General features: G+C 40.7%; 1 protein-coding gene across 4 annotated transcripts in view; it reads left to right on the forward strand.

The window, feature by feature from the left end:
- LOC135159971 (monocarboxylate transporter 10) overlaps positions 1-18,533 on the forward strand; it is a 61,451-nt gene that overhangs the window by 36,417 nt on the left and 6,501 nt on the right. For all 4 annotated transcript variants that reach the window (XM_064116058.1, XM_064116061.1, XM_064116059.1 and 1 more), the window contains 5 exons: positions 8,632-8,800; positions 9,632-9,796; positions 12,294-12,579; positions 13,417-13,591; positions 17,281-17,487. In XM_064116058.1, the coding sequence (XP_063972128.1) occupies positions 8,632-8,800; positions 9,632-9,796; positions 12,294-12,579; positions 13,417-13,591; positions 17,281-17,487 (1,002 nt within the window). The remainder of the gene's footprint in view (positions 1-8,631; positions 8,801-9,631; positions 9,797-12,293; positions 12,580-13,416; positions 13,592-17,280; positions 17,488-18,533) is intronic.

Below are 18,533 nucleotides of genomic sequence, written 5' to 3' on the forward strand. Positions count from 1 at the left end.
AATCTTCTCGTGATGTACATCACCAGTACATCTTGACTTTTATTCTCCTGGTAAAATATTTGATAACAGAAAGCTCAAGCAATAGTTCTACTGTATTTTGTGCAAGCTCAGGCAACATGAGCACGCAACGACGATAAACTTTTCGTCGACTCCGACCAAACGATTTTCTTTCCAGGCTGAAACTTGCGAGGATAAATCTACTCTCGTGTCTACCTCCGTTACTCCACTCACTCCTCGTGGATAGCTGTCTTCGACCCACTCCCAGGCACAAATGGAGTCTTTACGCGAGTCAGTGGTTATTTTACTCAATACGATATTCCCCCCACTTGCAGTCCAACCGTGAAAAAATAGGGGATGTCAATTGAATTTATAAAAGGGTGAATTTTTTCGTGGAAACAAAGGTACGCGTGGAGACTACCCTCGATCTTCATGATTTATGGATGAAATAGGTACGACCCAACATCGTACATATGAGCATCTACATCTACTTCTAATTCCCTTTGAAGTTATTTGATGCCTCGGTGGGAGTTAAATTTCTGCTGTTCACGATACCGCAGTCGGGGAATTTCTCGACGATCGACAGTCCAGGGTCCGATTCCCGGATGCAGGAAGGACCTCGGTCCCTCCAGACTTCTCACGGCGATTAAAAGGGTCTCATAGAAGTCACAGACACCCCCTCGAGGTGTTATCAATGTCCTATACTAGATGAATGATTTTCTGGCGGTTGTTTTGATTGAGGTTTCTCGAGATCGCCAATCGTGACCTTCGCCAAAATCGATCACTCGTAGAGAGCACCTGATTCGAGGAGACAGGTCTAAAAAATTGATCCGAGCCATATGGCTGTACATGATTAATAGTCACACCCTGCAGGTCGCCAGGGGTGAGAGAGATGACTGAGCTCTAGGTGGAGTTCCCCAGTATGGAATATATTTCCACACAAAGAAAATTGGCTCATTTTTGTAGATGAGTCATATATAAGGATTATAAGATTCATACATCATCCGTATGTAGGACACATGTTTCCCTGCATATTGCTGCGATATATCAAATATATTGAATTTTTGGTTCATCTATTTTCACCCATTTCCTCCCACCACCTCTACCCCTCATTGATGCATTGCCGCAGAGGTCGCGGGGCCTTTTGCGAAATAAACCAGTACTTTTGTACTTGTGCATCGGAAGTTTACAGTGCCCATCGAGTTTTAGTCCCTCTTCAACGGCGGATTAATTACGGCTTTCAGCGGTATCTTGAGGATATCCTCGTCAACGATATTGCAGTAGATACGTCCCGAGTGAATACACACCACGCTGTATTATACAGGACGCCTCTAAAACCCTCTGTGCAGCTTAAACTCGGGGGGAATTGCACACCCGATGATAATGGCAGGACTCGAATTACTATTTTACGTTTGACGGTATTCAAAGGGTCAGGATTAACGGTGGCATTGGGCATCACCGCACTGATAAAAGAATTCCATTGATGTTAACGAGGTTTGATAACTATCCTCGAATGACCTTGTGGAGTTAGAACAAGGAGATATTTGTTAATAGCCACCGCATGGGGTATTTTAGCCCAAATAAATTGTTGGGGATAATTACCGATTACGAATTTACGAGGTTCATATTTTTGACGATATTTTTCCCTTCGTTATCCACCTGTCATATCACTGTCGACTGATCGCTGGCCCACGACCATTAGTGGATATCTCACCGGTGTCAGATCAATCATCAATCATTTTGGGGCTTCTCCTGGTGTTGTCGATGGCCTGGAATGGTCCCAGAACACGCTGGGAAAAGTTGGTGATTTTTCGAAACTCATCGCTTAGGGGAACTACGAGTTTTGATTACGTAAAACTTTTTTTCTCGAACTTTTTCATTTACTTGGGATGATTTACTGCGGGTGTTTTTTCTACGGTCAGAGTAGATATACCCAAGTCCTTCCCGTCCTTTTTCGAGTCATTGATTTCAGATTATTGGGAGTTAAATTTGAGTTTCGATAAGTAGTAATAACGCAGTAATGTCAGCCAGGAGTTTAGTCCCACGTTAAAATAACTGGAGGGGAATTTTACGTGGTAACATACCCTTCAAGACTGAAGGTCGCTTCACTCACATTTTTCTTGAGGTTCACGGGACTACCCCCGAGATGTGTGACACTGGCTTTTGCCTTGTTCGCCTTTAATTTCCTCGCGCCATGCTGGCGCGAATAAACAGAGGGAATGGGGAGAAAAAAAATGATGAGGTTGCATGTAACGCTCAGGAGCAGCTTTCGTGCTTACTGTGGGATGAAAATTGTGGAGGAAAAATCAGGGACAGTAGATTCTTCCGAGGGGAGGATTGATTAATACGAATTCATCGCTTCTACCTCTAAAAAAAATCGTATGACAAATTGAGACACTTTCCCACTCTTCTTAAGGGCGTCTCTGATTTCAAAATTTGACATTTTCAACGCAGCAACAATTATTTGTTATGAGGATTATTGAGGCAAGATGTTTAATGTTCAGTATCATATCGAGTTGAACTGCCTCGTCATAGGAAATTTAACGAAAGCAATTTCCCCGGAGCTTCCTCTGTTTTGACAGTCTTCATCGATCGCATTAGCAAACATCAAGATTCGTGAGCATTTCCCACGATTATTCAATGGCCACTTGTTACTTATGCAGACCACCCGATGGCCTCCATCCGATATAAACCATGACTGGTGATGTTCGCCCGCAGCATTGAGTGGAGCCAGATTGGATGGCCGAGGGTGACTATTCCACGCCAACAACCAGAATACCTAGGCAACTCCTCATCCCCACGGATTTGCCAGCGTCTGGGGATATGAAACCACGGCAATCCCTCGTAGCAATAAGACCACGTCGATATAATGTTCACGTGGATTAACCATGAAACATATATTGGTAACAAACCAGGGTGACATCGTTGCCAACAAAAATTGATGACCAACTACCCGAGATTTTTCTAAATGCAAGCTGAGCCACGGTGTACCTCGGGGGAGAAGACACTGCGAAGCTTTAGGGATCTATTCGTGATATACGAGAGTGACCCGAGCTTTAACCGCAGAAACGTGTGGCCGGCATTTAAGCGATTTTCGATGTAACCAGTGGAAAAAGTTCAGTGGTTCAAGGCAACCGAACAAAAAAACAATACAAATGGTCATGAGGAAGTGCCATCAATGTTTAACAACTCACAGCGGTTCTATTCCTGTCAGTCTATTGTTAGTAAAAAAAAAAACCTGCGATGTTTAAATTTTTTTATTTATAATTTTGCGGCGGTAATTAAAAGTTAATTAGATTAAAGTAAAACCAATGAATTATTGAGTCGGGGCACAGAAACAGCGTCACAGAGATGCCATTCAAAAGCTAATTGGTAATTAATTAGCGAATATCTATTGGTTATTTTATGAGAAAAGCAATTTCCCATTTGCCTTTAATTTATTTAGCTTGGAGCGTATATTTTTAATCCTATTACTGGCTTCGGATATTGAATTCAGTAGCGATGTGGTAAACCGAGATAAGCCGACTTATCTTTCAGTCGACTTTTTCAAAAATATTTCCGAATCCATGGGAGATAGTGGAGTTTATGTAATTACATTTGTTGGAACTGTGTAAAATACAATGAAGGGCGTAAATTACTTCGCTAAGTATTTAAATAATTCTACACCACGTGACTAAATGATACGCAGATAAATAGGACCTAAATTACGCACTCAATTCTGTTATCTAACTGTAAGAACTTCACTAACACCAGTGTCTCCATAATTTTTCTTGGACTTTTGTTCTCACTCAGGGAATTCTCACGTAATTTTTATTGAACGACTTCTCTCCGCATATCCGAAGAAGCCCGAAAATAGACCCCGAAAGCTTTAATAAAAAAACAAATGGACTTATCTCATACCGTTTCGCCACTAAACTGCTCTTTCAATGAAATAAATAACAGATTAATTTTATCAGTGTGTCTCACGGGAAAGCTCCCGTCCTCGAGTGAAAATGGTGAACTAGAACAACGTGGGCGGACAATTTTTGGTATTCTAGGGCTGCCTCGGAGATAACAAAATGTCAAGTGTGAGAATTGCTTCATAATGGTCTATCCGAACCCATTAAAGCGCGGACATCTCCCCACGTGCGTGACACGTCATCGTGACGGGATCCGGTCAATGCGATTTTCGATCAACCGGAAGGGAGATAAATAGTTAACCTTGTCTCTTGCGTCAGAACAATAAGTGAGTGGGAGGCTTTTTTTTATTAATAAAGATTGTATTGATTAGTTCGTGACGGGCTTATGGTGCACGTGATCCTCTATTTTCTTCACGGGGGAGTCTGTGTGCATCGCATCGTCTCCCCTTTTTCCGATGATATTCTCGGTGAGAGGCTCTCGGTGAACTTCCGGAGGGTCAAGAATAAATAGAAGAGATCGGGAAGCGCCTGGATAAATGGGAGAGTATAACCTGTCGAATCCTATCAAGGGACGATGGTATATGCGCTTCAAGGCTTTCAAACCTCTGCTGGAAAAATAACGAAAATATTTTCTGAAACACGTATTGTTGAAGAGACAATAAATATCGTACAATTAATTTGTTGGATAATCCTGTTCCCGGACGAAATGCGGAATTTTTTACTCTCAGTCGTTTTTAATTATCAATTGTTTTTATTTTTTTTAAATGTGTTTGAGAGGATGTTTTGTAATATCATTCCCGCCATCTTTCCAATCTATCCAGCTTTTTCCAACCCCGAGGCCATCGTGCGGCGCCAGTGAATAGAGTCGGTGTTGCGTCAGCCCGGAATAATGATATTCAGTATTAACCCCATTGTCTCCGCTGCACAATAACTCATGATCGGCTTTGATGCATCAGGGTTTTTCAGCTGATAGCAGTCCGTAAGGGCAACAAGTGGAATGCTGGAATATTATTCTAAGTGATTTATTCAATCTGCCTTCCTGCCGGAGGAGACGGATGACACCACTGGAATTGGACGACATCCGTCCGACGTTGAATCAAATCAACCCAAAATTTAAGGAAAATGTTTTGTGAGAGGAACGAGTGTCGCATGGAAGTGCGAAAGAGGATTGAGATGAGTGATAATGTGAGTGCCTGTTTAAAAATTTCTCTTGACATTTCTCATGAAAAAATATTTCTTTCGAGAAATTTTACCTGACGTTGATGGTATCGTGATATTTTTTTCAGGATAATTTCGAGGTTTTTCTTTTCTATGAGTCGGTATTAAATTTCTCTCAAATTGGGAGGGAAAAATATGAAGCGAATGAAAAGTCTCCCAATCGACTAATGGAGTATTAAATTACTTGAATTCTCGTTCAATTTCATCGCTTCATTGGCAAGAAAATTGAAAAAAATACAAGAAAAATCGCAACTTGGATTTCAACCATTACGATAGGTTGTTTCCTTCGGATCTAAAAATACCACCTGATTCTCTTTCGCACATAACGTTAGGATCATTCTGTCTGAGCAGTAAAAAAAATCCTGGCGAATGTATCTAAACTTAAAAAAATTGTTGCCTGTAAAGTCGGTTTTACGGGCGAAGATTTTACGTGACAACGTCTTTTTCTCGGTAGAATATTTATTGATATGAATATAATTAAATTGCACAATAGGAACAAGGAATTGAATGAAAATAAGAATTGCACAAATTTTAACTATAGAAATATATTTTGTTTACTAAAACATTGTACATGTAAACTTAAACTTAACTAACTCCTATTTGAGACCGATCATAGTTGAGTGGGAGAGAGACGCAAGGCATTCGGCGGGCCTCTCTCTCGTTCGGTGACTCATCGTAACGTTACCGGGCGTTACACTTTTTCATAAGTGACTCCCAGCCGCAACCTAATTTAAGACGTTGTCACGTCAAAAGACATGACGATGTCGTAAAACCCCTCATTCGCGTGAATTTAAATTTCCCCATGATGGCGTGAATTTTCCAGGGATTTTTCGAAGCACCGAGCTAGACATAAACAGCCTCGTTGCATATTTTCCCTGGAGTACCGAGGAAAGCCATGAACTTATTGATCGCGCCCTCAAACATCCCTCGGCCTTGATTCCCATCGAAATATCTCTCCTACCTGTTGAAACGTGCACCGACGAATGACGGGGGGATGCTTCTACCTGCTCACAAGTCACTACACGAACTGGACAATGCATATTCATTCAATGGGCAACTACAGTGCCTCCCCAACCCCATCAATCCCTCCCCCATCGCTCATCCACGCCCACCCCTGTTCCCTGTTTTCGATCCCATGATTCGCTGTTATTTGTTTTAATTATCTGCAGCTTCTTATTATTCATTTGAAAATTCTCAAATCTCAATCTCTCAAAAGCTTTTTAAACTTCTCTACCAATTTTATTGGCAGCGATCCAGAATTATCAATCAACATTGCAAAAAAAGTCGTCAAATTTTTCAGAGTAAAAACGAGGTCATCAATCGGAATCTAATATTTACGAAGCCATTAGTTTTATCTGCCTCGTTATTATTTCATCCCCACCAAACTGATATGTATTGCATCGAAAATTGGATTAAAAAAACACCGTCATCATTCTCGATGGAAAGCCGCATCGCTGGGGTTCATTGGACTGAAAACTATTCCTTGCGGGTCATTCGGTATTTAGTTTTCAGACCGGGGTGGGTTTATCCCCCGGACAGTCACTGGACACAACAAAAATTCGATAATTCGTAAATATTCAGTTTCGACCCAAATACGCTGAATACAATTTTTTAGATCAACGACCGAAATGGACTTTCAACCTGAACACCCGACGGAATGATGAGCACTTGGCTTTTATGATCTGAAACTCTACTATCGAAACGAATGAATCATACTCACACGCTATTCAATTTATTCTGATTTTTTTCATTCATTTTTATGAGGCGCTGATGGGAAAATATCGCCGGGGAATAGGCGATGGTCGTTAACAAAATCGAGGTTATTGTTGAAATTTTTGGTGCGGTAAATTCCGTGGTTGAGGCGCTATTCGGAAAATCCTATTTACCGGACGTTCGATTTTTTATTCTCATCGATTTCATCTTTGATTACTGTTGACGAAATCTTTAATGATATGGGATTTATTTATTTATAAGTACTTAAGTGAAGATGTCTAATCAATCGCACTAGTCGACAAAATAAACAATGGAAAACTCAAACAAATATAACATAAATAAACAAGTCAATAAAATTTGCAATTTTCATTTACATTGTCATAAAAGCGTGACTTTTAAGCGCCATAATTCCTGAGAATGGCAGTGAAGCTGTCGCCAGAAAATAATTTCCAAGAAGTTCACTGTAAATGTCAGCAAAAATTATTAATAGTTCGAGAAGCTATAGGTGATGTCATCCAGGGGTTCGGCTAACATTTATTGCCTCCCAGCAGGTTTAATCCCGAATAAGTACCGGCACTCGGTCCTTAATTCTCCAGGAGCGCATCAAATTCCCATGGGTATTTGTAATAACACTTTCAGACCATTATCCGGGCCCATCGGTACGTGAAATCTCGTTTTATTCAACTCGGTGAGAATTTATGATTACGCCTGCGGGACCGCGGAAGAAGAGACTGAAAAGACTTTACCATTGATATTCCGGGCAATCCGATTTGCCAGGAGTTAAATGCGACAAACTTGATAAAGTATTTCCAACAGAGGTGGAGTGGGGAGTCAACAGTGGAGAGAGAAAAAGTTGACTCAATACGTCAATAATTCTGGAATGGAAAAAACTTGGGGAGTGACAACTTGGCGAGAGGCATTGACGGAGAAGAAAGTTGAGGGATAAATCAGCCGACGAACATTTTCCTGATGTAAAAAAAAATCGTTATAATTTTGCAAGACGTCTCGGTGCTCGTTGTAGCAAATTATTACCAGATTATAATTCAGGAGCGAAGCACAGTTATCAAAGAATATCTTGTAATGAGTGAAAACTGAGAAATTATTAGCGATAATATTTTTTATAGAGAGAATTGACATTTGCAAAAAATCGTCAATTCAAAGATAATGATTATTAACTCAAATTTCAAAGTATCGAGGTTAGTCTTTACTTATTCCTTCACCACATCATAAACTCATTCACCTCCCAGACCTACCCCACCCTCAAAATCCCCCTCAGCCCCTCCCCACCCTATTAACCTCGGAATCCCCTCCATATCATTTATTTTACCCAACGAATTCATTCAGAGTTCGTTCAATCCCAGACGAATGGTTCACCACTTGAAACTGAAAATCGAAATGGAATATCCAATGAGAATGACCACATTGAGCATTCACCTCTCGTTTCAATGCTAAATCCCGGGCTGGTATCGTTGTCCCGGCCATAATAGCCACCTCTACTGAAACGGACCCCTCGATATTTGATGGAATCCGCTCTGACTTTTCCCCCCTCAATTATCCTGAACTTCTAAAGCCCTGATTTCTCTGTCCCCTGAATTATCAATTTTTATTCCACACTTGTCATCGGAAATAAGCGAAAGCCAGTAAATACAGAAGATACTGTTCCCCTATAAACCAAATCGAAGGGGTTTGGGTCAAGGGCTGATCAGGCTGACGTGACTGCTCGTTATATATTTTTCCTATTTCTTTTACCCCAAACGTTCGGTTTTTTAAAAAAAAGGGCATTGGTTTTTTCGATTTATTTTAGCCTGGGCTGGAGCTTTGAGTGCTGCTGTATCACGTGGTTCAGCTCCACTGGTAGTGGGTGCGTGCCGACGAGGAAGTACGAGGCTCACTGCTGTAATTGGCGGTTTCGTTTTTGCCCTCGCTTCGCTCTTCACTTCGTTTGCTCTTCACATGCATCAAGTGGTGATAAGGTATGTTGATGAGGAGAATCGTTGAGGCTATCTGATCAAAGCTTGCAGACCCAACCTGACAAATTCATTGAATAGATTTTCCCAGTCGAAAATATCTTAATCTAAAAAATCTTGACTTAATTATCCTGCGATTGAAACACATAATTAGCTGGATTTTTTTTCATTATCAAAGTATTAAACTCTTTCTCTCGAGAAATATTCCCAGCCCTGGGATAAATAATTTCGTGGAGTTGAGGTGGGCATTAAATAAATACAACGATAATTACGAAGACCCTGAATATTTAGATGAGGCCACAAGTTATAAACCCTCACGAGAATGAAATTCAAGGGAGACGAGAGATAGAGTTTATGCCGAGTTTTCCATAAAATATCTGCACGTCGTCCGCAGCGGTTGCAAATAAGCAGTCTCATTTTCAAAATATCACACACAATTTGGTTTCTCATTTATTTCCACTCGCGTAAACAGAGGCAATCTCTCGTGCCATAATTTAGTTCATGATTTATGCCAATCATTTTTGGCGTATCGCGAATGAGATAAACAGCCCCCATCAATACAAATGCCAGGACAGTATCGAGGGAAAAAAGCTGCTCCGGAGGTTACGAAAAGCTGATCGAAGAGGAAAATAAATAAATATGAAAATTCGGGGCAGAAGACAGCGAAAGATCGGGTCCGTTCGGGGACAGAAGAGTAACGAAAAAGCTCCAACAGCCGGTGACGCCAGGGTGTCGACTGTTTGCTTCAATACCGCACAGTGCTTTTACTACTCACCCTCTTCTCCTCCAGTTAAACCCCCGACACTCACAGTATTTACTTTTTGCAAAATGCAACAGCTATGGTCTTGTCCTCGGGGCTGGAGCTGGATTGGTGCGGGAAACTGCCGGCTTGATCCTCGGCCATTACTTCAAGAAACGACGGGAGTTCGTCGAGATGGTCTTGCAAGCTGGCACCGGGGTGGGAATAGCCCTCTTCAGCGTCTTCTACAAGGAAGCAGTCGGGTGAGTCTGCTTATCACTCTTTCCTACTTCTCGTCTTCCCTTTGTTCACCGCTTCAATTACGGGAATGTTTAATTAAACTGCGACGCCCCTTCAGCCGTCATCATCACTTGGGTCGTGCATCGTTCGCGTGACGAGTGAACTGCGAGATATTGTTCATTCGTCCTCAGGTAATTCGCCGACAATGAGGGAACACGGGTCTGGGGGAATTTCACTGCTGACCAATTTTCAATTAAATAAAATTTTCCAATTAGAGATCGGAAATTCACTCGGGAAATTAATGGCATAACTTGGCAGAAGGGTTTCTGCAGTTCTTTACAATTTTAATTTTGAAAATTAAAGGGACAACTTGTTCAATTTTTAGTTCCCAAATTAAGCTTCAGAATTATATTGAATTTCCATTTAGAGCTTCGAGCATTCGATTGATTAAGAAACATCGGGGTAAAAAGCTCAAAATTCAGGGGAAGTAGACACTGTTTTGGCAGGACCTTTTTTCCAGCCCTTAATTCGCTCTCCAAAGAAGGTTATCATGAAAATTTTGTTACCTTTCTAAGTTTCGTACATGTGCCTGGAAAAGTTGGCGCATTGTTAAGTCGGCTTAAAGTGATTTACCACGTCGCTTCTGAATTACTGAGGGGGTGAAGAATTTGTTGGAGAATGAAGGAGAACATTTTAAACAAGAAATTTAAAACTCGTGCTTTACTCATGATTGAATTTACCTAACAAAGCGAATATTTTCACCAATAACATTACGCGCGTCGCTCAATTAAATCAAGGGTGTTCTGCGATTAAAACAGAGACCACATTGCAACGCTCAGGGGGAATCAATCGAGCGTAGTATTTAAAAAACCTGAATAGTTATAAAAATTGATTGCAAAATGAAAATAAAAATAAACTGTTATAAAAATTTTTTACTCGCGGTCCGTTGCGCAAAAAACCCCTCGAGCTTTTTCATTTATTAAGTGTCTCTTGAAAGCATTAAGTTTATTTTTTGGGAACTCCCGGGGGGTTCTCTGCACACATTTTCACTCAGTGTATGTAAATACACAAGAGGATCAAACAGACATTTGCGAGTGGAAGGCAAATGGAGATTTATGAATTTAACTTTTACGAATTACTTTGCAGGGTTCATTTTATTCGGAATTAACATAGGATGGGTCGGGCATTTAAAATTAATCATGTGAAAAATTGGATAGGATGTGCAGGGATGTGAACTAGAAATATTAATTTTTCCTCGTTTTTCGAAAGCTGTCGGATTCCTCGATGCTTTCATTTCACAATTATGAACGTTGCAGAGTGATTGTTCCCTCAACGCCGCGAGCGAGTTTCATCTCATATCACTGACCTCATTGTTCCCGTTTTCGGAATTACATTCTCATTAAAATGGAAAGGTAATTCAACGGCTGATGAATTATCGTTTCTTGAAGTCTCATTAAAAATTGGAAATCCCATTTGATTGGAGTGGACGTCATAAATTGAGACATGAATTTTCTGACAGATTTTCCACTTCTCCCGTTAGATAAGCTAAAAATCCCTCAAGGTAAAAAATAGAAATTAATCATTCTCCCTCTCCCTCTCAAAAAATACAACAAGTCCTCCCTTGACATTCCATTTTATTACCAACAATGCGTCCGAATCGTAAAAAAAACTATTAAACTCCCCGAAAATCTCAAACGCCCTCGGTTCGAAAATCATAAAAACTCTGTGCGAATCCCTGAGCACTTTATACGATCAAACGTGGCAAGTTCTCTCTTCAATCCCGATTCGTCTTACGCTCTCCCCCAGCAAGTGGAAAAAAACTTCGACAGTCAGACACGTGCAGTAGCGAGCGCCCCTGGTGTGTTCACAAAGCGCCCTGACGTACAAAATAAAAACAAAAACTGGTGAATCTACCGGAGCGAAAGCCACTCGTGTACAGAGTGTGATCCGAGACTCACCTGGAACTCCCACGCGTTTCAACCCCCGCCCACATCCTCTAGTCTAGGATAAAAAAAATGGAAAAACTCGGGGGAGATTTTTCACGGATGAACGCGCGGAATAATATATTCCATCCGATGGGAGAATACAGTGAAAATGGGGCACCACCGGTGTTGCCGGGTGGACAATTTTACTCAAAATTAGAGGACAATTCGGGAGATTATCATTCTTACCCTTAATTGGCCCGGAATTACCCCAATTTTTCAGTTTTTTCGCCGACAATTTTTATCCCCTCACAATATCCCGAGACCTTCCAGGGACTTTTCCTTAAACGAAAATTCTCCAACCTTCGCATTAATATATTTGTTAGAGATAAATAAACTGATTTAATACAACAATAGCTTAATAATTAAATAACCCAATAGTAATTTATCTTTTGCTAATCGTGAAATTGTTCCCTCGATGCGAATAAACCGCAAATACAAGATAAGATTAAATTGGAACGAAAACACAGTAAAACACATTTGCAATAATGAAGAGAGAAGAATAAACACGAAATAAAATTAAAAAATATAATTGTAGAGGCCTTGGCTGGAGGCTGGGACTTCAGTCGGTGACTGGTGCACTGTCGTTGACATTTTTCCTCGGATTAATCTACAGAAGTGCATCGCTGTATCATCCACAGCGCAGGGCAATAGTTCACCTTAAAAATCAACGCACAAAAGTTAAGGAGAAAAAAAATAGTACTAATAAAATGCCACGACAACCATTTGTGGACTTGAGCCCCTTGGGGAGTCGACCTGTACGAATGCTCATGCTGGCTGCTGGCTCCGCAGCGTTTGGACTCTATACACCGGCCTTTTACATTGTAAGTTGAATACAAAAAGAAATATGATGGTAAAAAAAAATCGTGGTTAACTTTTTCATGCGAAATGGGGGAAAAGCAGTTTTTTTCCTGGGGGAGATGGAAATAATTCAGAGCGGTGGATGTAGGAAGCATGAATAGATGGAGGGGAATAAACTCAATTACAGCTTTGAACACTCGAATGGAATGTAGAGCAGAAAAGCGTAGGATAGAGTGGGAATAGAAGATTATTGTTGTACACAAAAAAGGGATTTATATCAATTTTCTGTTAAATAAACGAATGAAAAATCCTGATGGCGATATTGTGCTTGAGAACTTTTTAAGTCATTTTTACGCGGCAGAACCGGAAATGTAAAAATTAGAAAGTTGTACGAAAGGAATTTCATGTCGAAGAAATGGCCTTTTTACGAGGATCACGAACCCTTGAGAGAGCCGACACGTGTGCCATTGTCATCGTAGTTTGCCACCTCGCGTCGTATAACGTCACACAATCGAGAGCTTTACGATCCACCACGGGTGGTAGATTGGATGAGAACTGTGAGACCTAATCGACATAGGCTTCGCACCAATCACGTCAACTACAGTTTCATTTATTTTTTTCCAGTTTGTCCTGGAGGGAGGGTACAGAGTGACTGCAGTCGAGCATAAAATAAATAAACTCTCCCCCCCTCGCCTCCCATGAATTAAATTTTCCAATTTTCGTTTTTGATAAATCCCCATAGGCGAAAAAATGAATGAAAAAATTTAAAAAAAACACATCTGGAATTTTGAGGTACCCCAAGGGCTGGAATCATGATGTTGATGGAGGTCATATGAAGATTCGAAGGTTCATTGTTTCAGGTTCTCCAGGGAGTCCAGTGTGGGCTTGAGATAAGTTCCCTAGTCCTCCTCCAGTCGTGTTTAGGGCTTGCAGCAGCTCTCGGGTGCGCAGCATGGGGTACAGTAACAGCACGACCATCAGCCCAGTGTCTAGTATCGAGGCAATATCTGTGCCAAGCCGCACTAGTGGGAGTTGGTGAGTACCTACTTGTAATCCACACGTACCCATGAACCCTGGGGGAAGTCCGGTTATCCCCGGTTAACTATAAACTCAACGGAATATTTCCGCATCGTAAAGGGTATCGATAGCCAGTTTTCTCATCTCTTCCGGGATCTTCACGAGGGACGTCTTAAGGTTATTGGCAACGTTTCAGGTCTCAATATTCAAGTGTAAAGTTTGATACCTCCTGGATGCTCGTCGTAACGTTTTACCACCATTTTAGAATTTCCTTATTTCATTCGACGGAAATTCAAGAATGTGACGGGAGAAAAAATGAGTCGCGATTCAGCAAAAGTCGGATATTGCTTTCGTAACAACATAGTCCATATATTTTTCATAACAAATCATAAATTCCCTGTGTACGGACTTTCTACAATATATTGTAGATTGGATTGGGTGATTCGTAATTCTACGCTGCCCCAACGTTAGCAGCCAATATTTCCCTAGTGATCGAAGCCGAAATAAGTCCGACATTGGCCGCCCTTTTCGCATATCAATTCCACCTGAATTTTCTATTTAAAATTTGAGATAAAAAAATTAACTAAAAATTATTTTCTTCATTCAGACATAAACACTTCTGAAAATAATAATAATTTAAATAATAGCGTGCAATAAATTCATATTCGGAGTGGGCTTTTGGAAAACATTGACTTCGCTGAAGAATAGGGAATTCTGAATTTCGTGAAAGACCTTGAGGTGCGTTAACACAATGGCAGTCTACCGCAGAATCAGTGGAAGTTGGATTTCGAAGGATTGGGTGCACGTGAGCTCACTTCATGTACCTAAACACCGAGATTTAGGTCTTTTCCATTCCTAGCTGGGTATTTTAAGCCCCCGGGAAGCTTTGAGTGGAAAAAAATCGGGTTTATCGCTTGTAGGGGGAGTGAAAAGCACTGGAGAAGGTATGAAAGGGTTAAAACGAGATACGAGGCTCGTCTGGACGAGGGGATTTGCAATTTCCTGAGCGAGATACCTGCGTTAAAACGGAGATGATGCATTTTCGTGCTATTATGGAGACCCGTCACTCGCTTGAGTGTTGAACTGACGAGACAAAGTGCATTTGCAATTGAAAATCAAAGGGATTTTTTCTACGAAAAAATATAAATAAATTCGACGCTGCCCGTTTACCTTTTTTTCATCGTGATATTTTAAAATAAAAATACTACTGTGACCGTATTTAATTTAATTAAGGTTTATTCCAAAATGTAAAACATTGTCACGCTGTTATGGAGTTCCTTTCCCTTAAATTTCGAAGGGAGAAACCCTGGTGCATCTGAACTGGAAAATCAGGGAGATCCTGAAGATATTAAACCGAAAATTTCTCGTCACAAAACAGCAGAATTATCGAGGGGAGGTGGAGAAAGGGGAGAATTATTAATGGAAATACCTGAGTGCTGAGCATATTTCGGAGTTTCTATTTAACTCTCACCTGGGCTTTCTCATTCAATTTCCCCCAGTATTTGCTGAACAACTCTCCGAGCACTCAGATTCAAAGAGAACCACGAGGTACTTTGTTTAGTTGAGTAGAGGGAACGTTCATTTGAATTTTCCTGCACGCTTCAATTAAACTCCCCCTGGATTATCCAGGCGTCTTCATCAACTCAAACCAAAAATCCCAACGAGAATAAAATCAAAATTTACATTCTGTACTAAATGAGTTGTTACGATGCAAACAATACAAAGTGGCAAACGTTCGTTCGTTTAATTCCCCGAGTGGGAAAAGTTTTCACTGGGCTAAATGAAATACAGTCTTCGGGTGAAGGGAGGGAAAACTGAGGAAAAGCCCGATGGAATGAAGTTGTGCAGCAGTGAGAATCCACTGAGAGGAGGATGACAGAGTCCCGTGAGTGTGAAACGCGACAGATCGGGTTAGTCCCATCCCCGATCCTCCCTTCTCGTCAGGGAGTCACGGAGAATGCGCATGATATTATCAGTTGGCGATTTGTAAATTATCGAGATGAGAACAATCTTCCTGGGAACTCGTTCAATAATAACCCACCAACCGGCCAGAAAATTCTATAAAATCACCAGGACATGAACGCGAGAATTACGGTACGATGGATAGTCCAGGAAGGGGTGGAATTCAATAAAATTGTCAGCCGGAACTGATATTGTTCGGCTCGACAGGTACATTCTACGAATTATTTCGAAAATTTAACCACCTGTTTGGTGACTCGAATAGAATTTTTGGTTTCATAATTAGGAAAATTAATTTTACAGATTATTGTACTTGATAATAGTGTTATTGGATGTTCCAAGCGTTTGTTTACTTACTTATTCAGCCGGGACAGAGAGGTATTGAGCCAGAAAATAGTAAATCCCTCAAGTCCGAGGGAAAAAAGTTGAAAGGGGAGAATAAATGATAGTGCAGCATGTCTACACCTCCCAGTGGGAATTACGGATACGGAAAGCCAACTCATCTCTGTATCGTACGAGTGATAGGGAAAATTGTAAATTCAAAGTACCCAGCAGAGACAATATAACAGTGAAAAATATTTACCATGTTTTATGACAACGATGTGAGAACGAAGGGGAAAAGCCGGAGATATTCTCCCAGCAACAAAATTTCCATCTTCATTTTATCCGACACGTGCAAATGCCTGTTGGCAAGAAAATGCCTTTTGATTTTAACTGTTATAAATTGAGAGAGTGTTTGAGCCACAGATGTTTTTCTCTATTTCGGCACGTCTACAACTGGCACAGTTATGAATTGCAAATGAGTCAAGCGCAGGGACTTCTCCCCATATTCAACCTGTTCGGGATGCCATCCAATGGTTGTATTACCAATTGAATAATTATCGTGTCACGTTTAACGATCCCAGTATTAAATTCAATTCTAATTAGGGATAATTGGATGGTTGGGTTTATCCAATTATTCGTGGAGTGATAATTACGGGCTTTTAATTGAAAATATTATCAATAATTTTAACACGATTGTCTATTGATCTGCCAGGTCTTCGAAGGAAGCCTCTCAGGAGGCAAGTTAGACTTGACCTTTTCCCAGTGATAGCCCAAGATCTCAAACGATTTTTCATTCTAGAAATGAACTGATTTCAATTAGAATTATTTATCGAGTCGAAGAAACTCTCGTGTCAGTAGAAAATTCCGTACTCTGCAGACAGGGATGACCAGAAATTTCTATTTCTTTTTTTTATTTCTGAAGATAGACCAGACCTAAAATTAGGAGCAATATCCACCATTTAACGGAATTATTTTCTCCCCGCGGAAATCATGGAAATTGAAAATTCCGAAGGAAAGTGGAGCGAAAGTGCTAAAGTGCTTCGTTCACCGATTCCTGAGGAGATGAAATTTTGAAATGAAGTGGAATAGGGAGATAAGAGGACTCAGTTGTCTGGGACGTTAGCGAAAGTTTTCAGTTACATTCGGTGAACTTTCCGGGTAATAATGTCATCACTCACGTTAAAATTGAAGTACCGAGTTCACACAGAGGTGAAAAAAAATCAATTCAATTCCCTGTGCCGACTCAATCGAGCGAAAGTGGCAATTTCTAGTGTTACAAATCGCTAAATTCCACTGGCTATCCAATGGCAAATAGAACCGTAAAATTTGGATTATCTTGTCAGTGTTTATCGGTCAAACAAACATGACCGGGCGATTATCGTCATTGCGCTGGAAAATTAACGTCCAGTTTGTTGATTTTACAGCTCTAGCACAAATAGCACTTGGTAGTGTTGAGGGTTACCATGGTTTGGTATTAGCCTCTGGATTATACGGTGCATCACTTGGTGGTTCCCTCTACTCTCTGAAGATGCTAGCACTGGAGAGATTACGTGCACGACACTTTGCGAGATCTTGGGCACTTGTTCAAGCCGCTGAAGCGCTGCCAATTCTTCTTGGAGTTCCTCTCACTGGTGAGTATGATGAAAAAGCTGTTATCATTGAAGCCGATGCCATTGACAATTTCCCTCAATATTTTCCCCGTAAAAACCGACATTCGTGCGCCAAGAAATAAATTCTAATTAAATTCATTCATCAATTCTGAGAGTTTCACTCAATCAATCATTGGAACTCTTCTTGTTCAAGTTCTTGTCGCGGATCGATTGAACTTTTATTGGTCATTTGAAGAAAATAATTGCCGATTGTGGGGAATTTTAGCGGAACCTCGGGGACGTTCCCATTGCTCTTTAAAATTAATTCAGCGTAAACACCTAGAAAATTGCGACGGAACAGTCAATTAAATTCTCATAAATTAGTAACAATGCAGCGAAAGCCATCCACGAACTAATATTAAGACAAAGAATAATGTAAGTGAGATAGAGAGAGGTAACTTAGCTACCGTCATCACCATTGCTAACAATTGAAACTAATTACATCTGATCGTCTCTCATGAACGAAATTAAACCCAAGTGAGAGTGAGTAGATGGCCAGAGACGAGTCGAAAGTCACCCGAGAAAGTTCAAAACCTGGGAACATTTTTATGATTCTCTCCCGCGTCAGGATTATTTGCTCAATCAAACTGTGGAAGCCGTCGCTTGAGTGCGTCCGTGACTACTTAATGAATCGAATAAAATGACATAATTAACACCGGGAAAAATTTCGCCTCATCATTTTTTCTGGCGTATCTGATACCACTTTAATTACAGTAAAATTGACGGTGAGGGGACTCGATAAGAATTCGCGTTTCCCCCGGGATTTCCAAGGAGTTTTTCATTCAGAAACGGTAGGGAAATTACGCGCAAAAGGCCCATTCAATCGTGAATGATAAGACCATCAAAGGCTCAGTGAAATACCCCGTTCCATTACTTTGAATTTCTTCATCAATTAGTTTCAAGATAGTTGAGAAACAATTTTAATAAGTTTGACATCGTCTGGCGTGTCCCGCAAGCTCTCAAGTCACAAGAACTCCCGCCTGTTTTTGATGTCTCAGACTAGTTATTGTTGTCCAAATTATTTTTTC

The sequence above is a fragment of the Diachasmimorpha longicaudata genome, chromosome 3, assembly GCF_034640455.1.
Source record: "Diachasmimorpha longicaudata isolate KC_UGA_2023 chromosome 3, iyDiaLong2, whole genome shotgun sequence".
Taxonomy (NCBI): domain Eukaryota; kingdom Metazoa; phylum Arthropoda; class Insecta; order Hymenoptera; family Braconidae; genus Diachasmimorpha; species Diachasmimorpha longicaudata.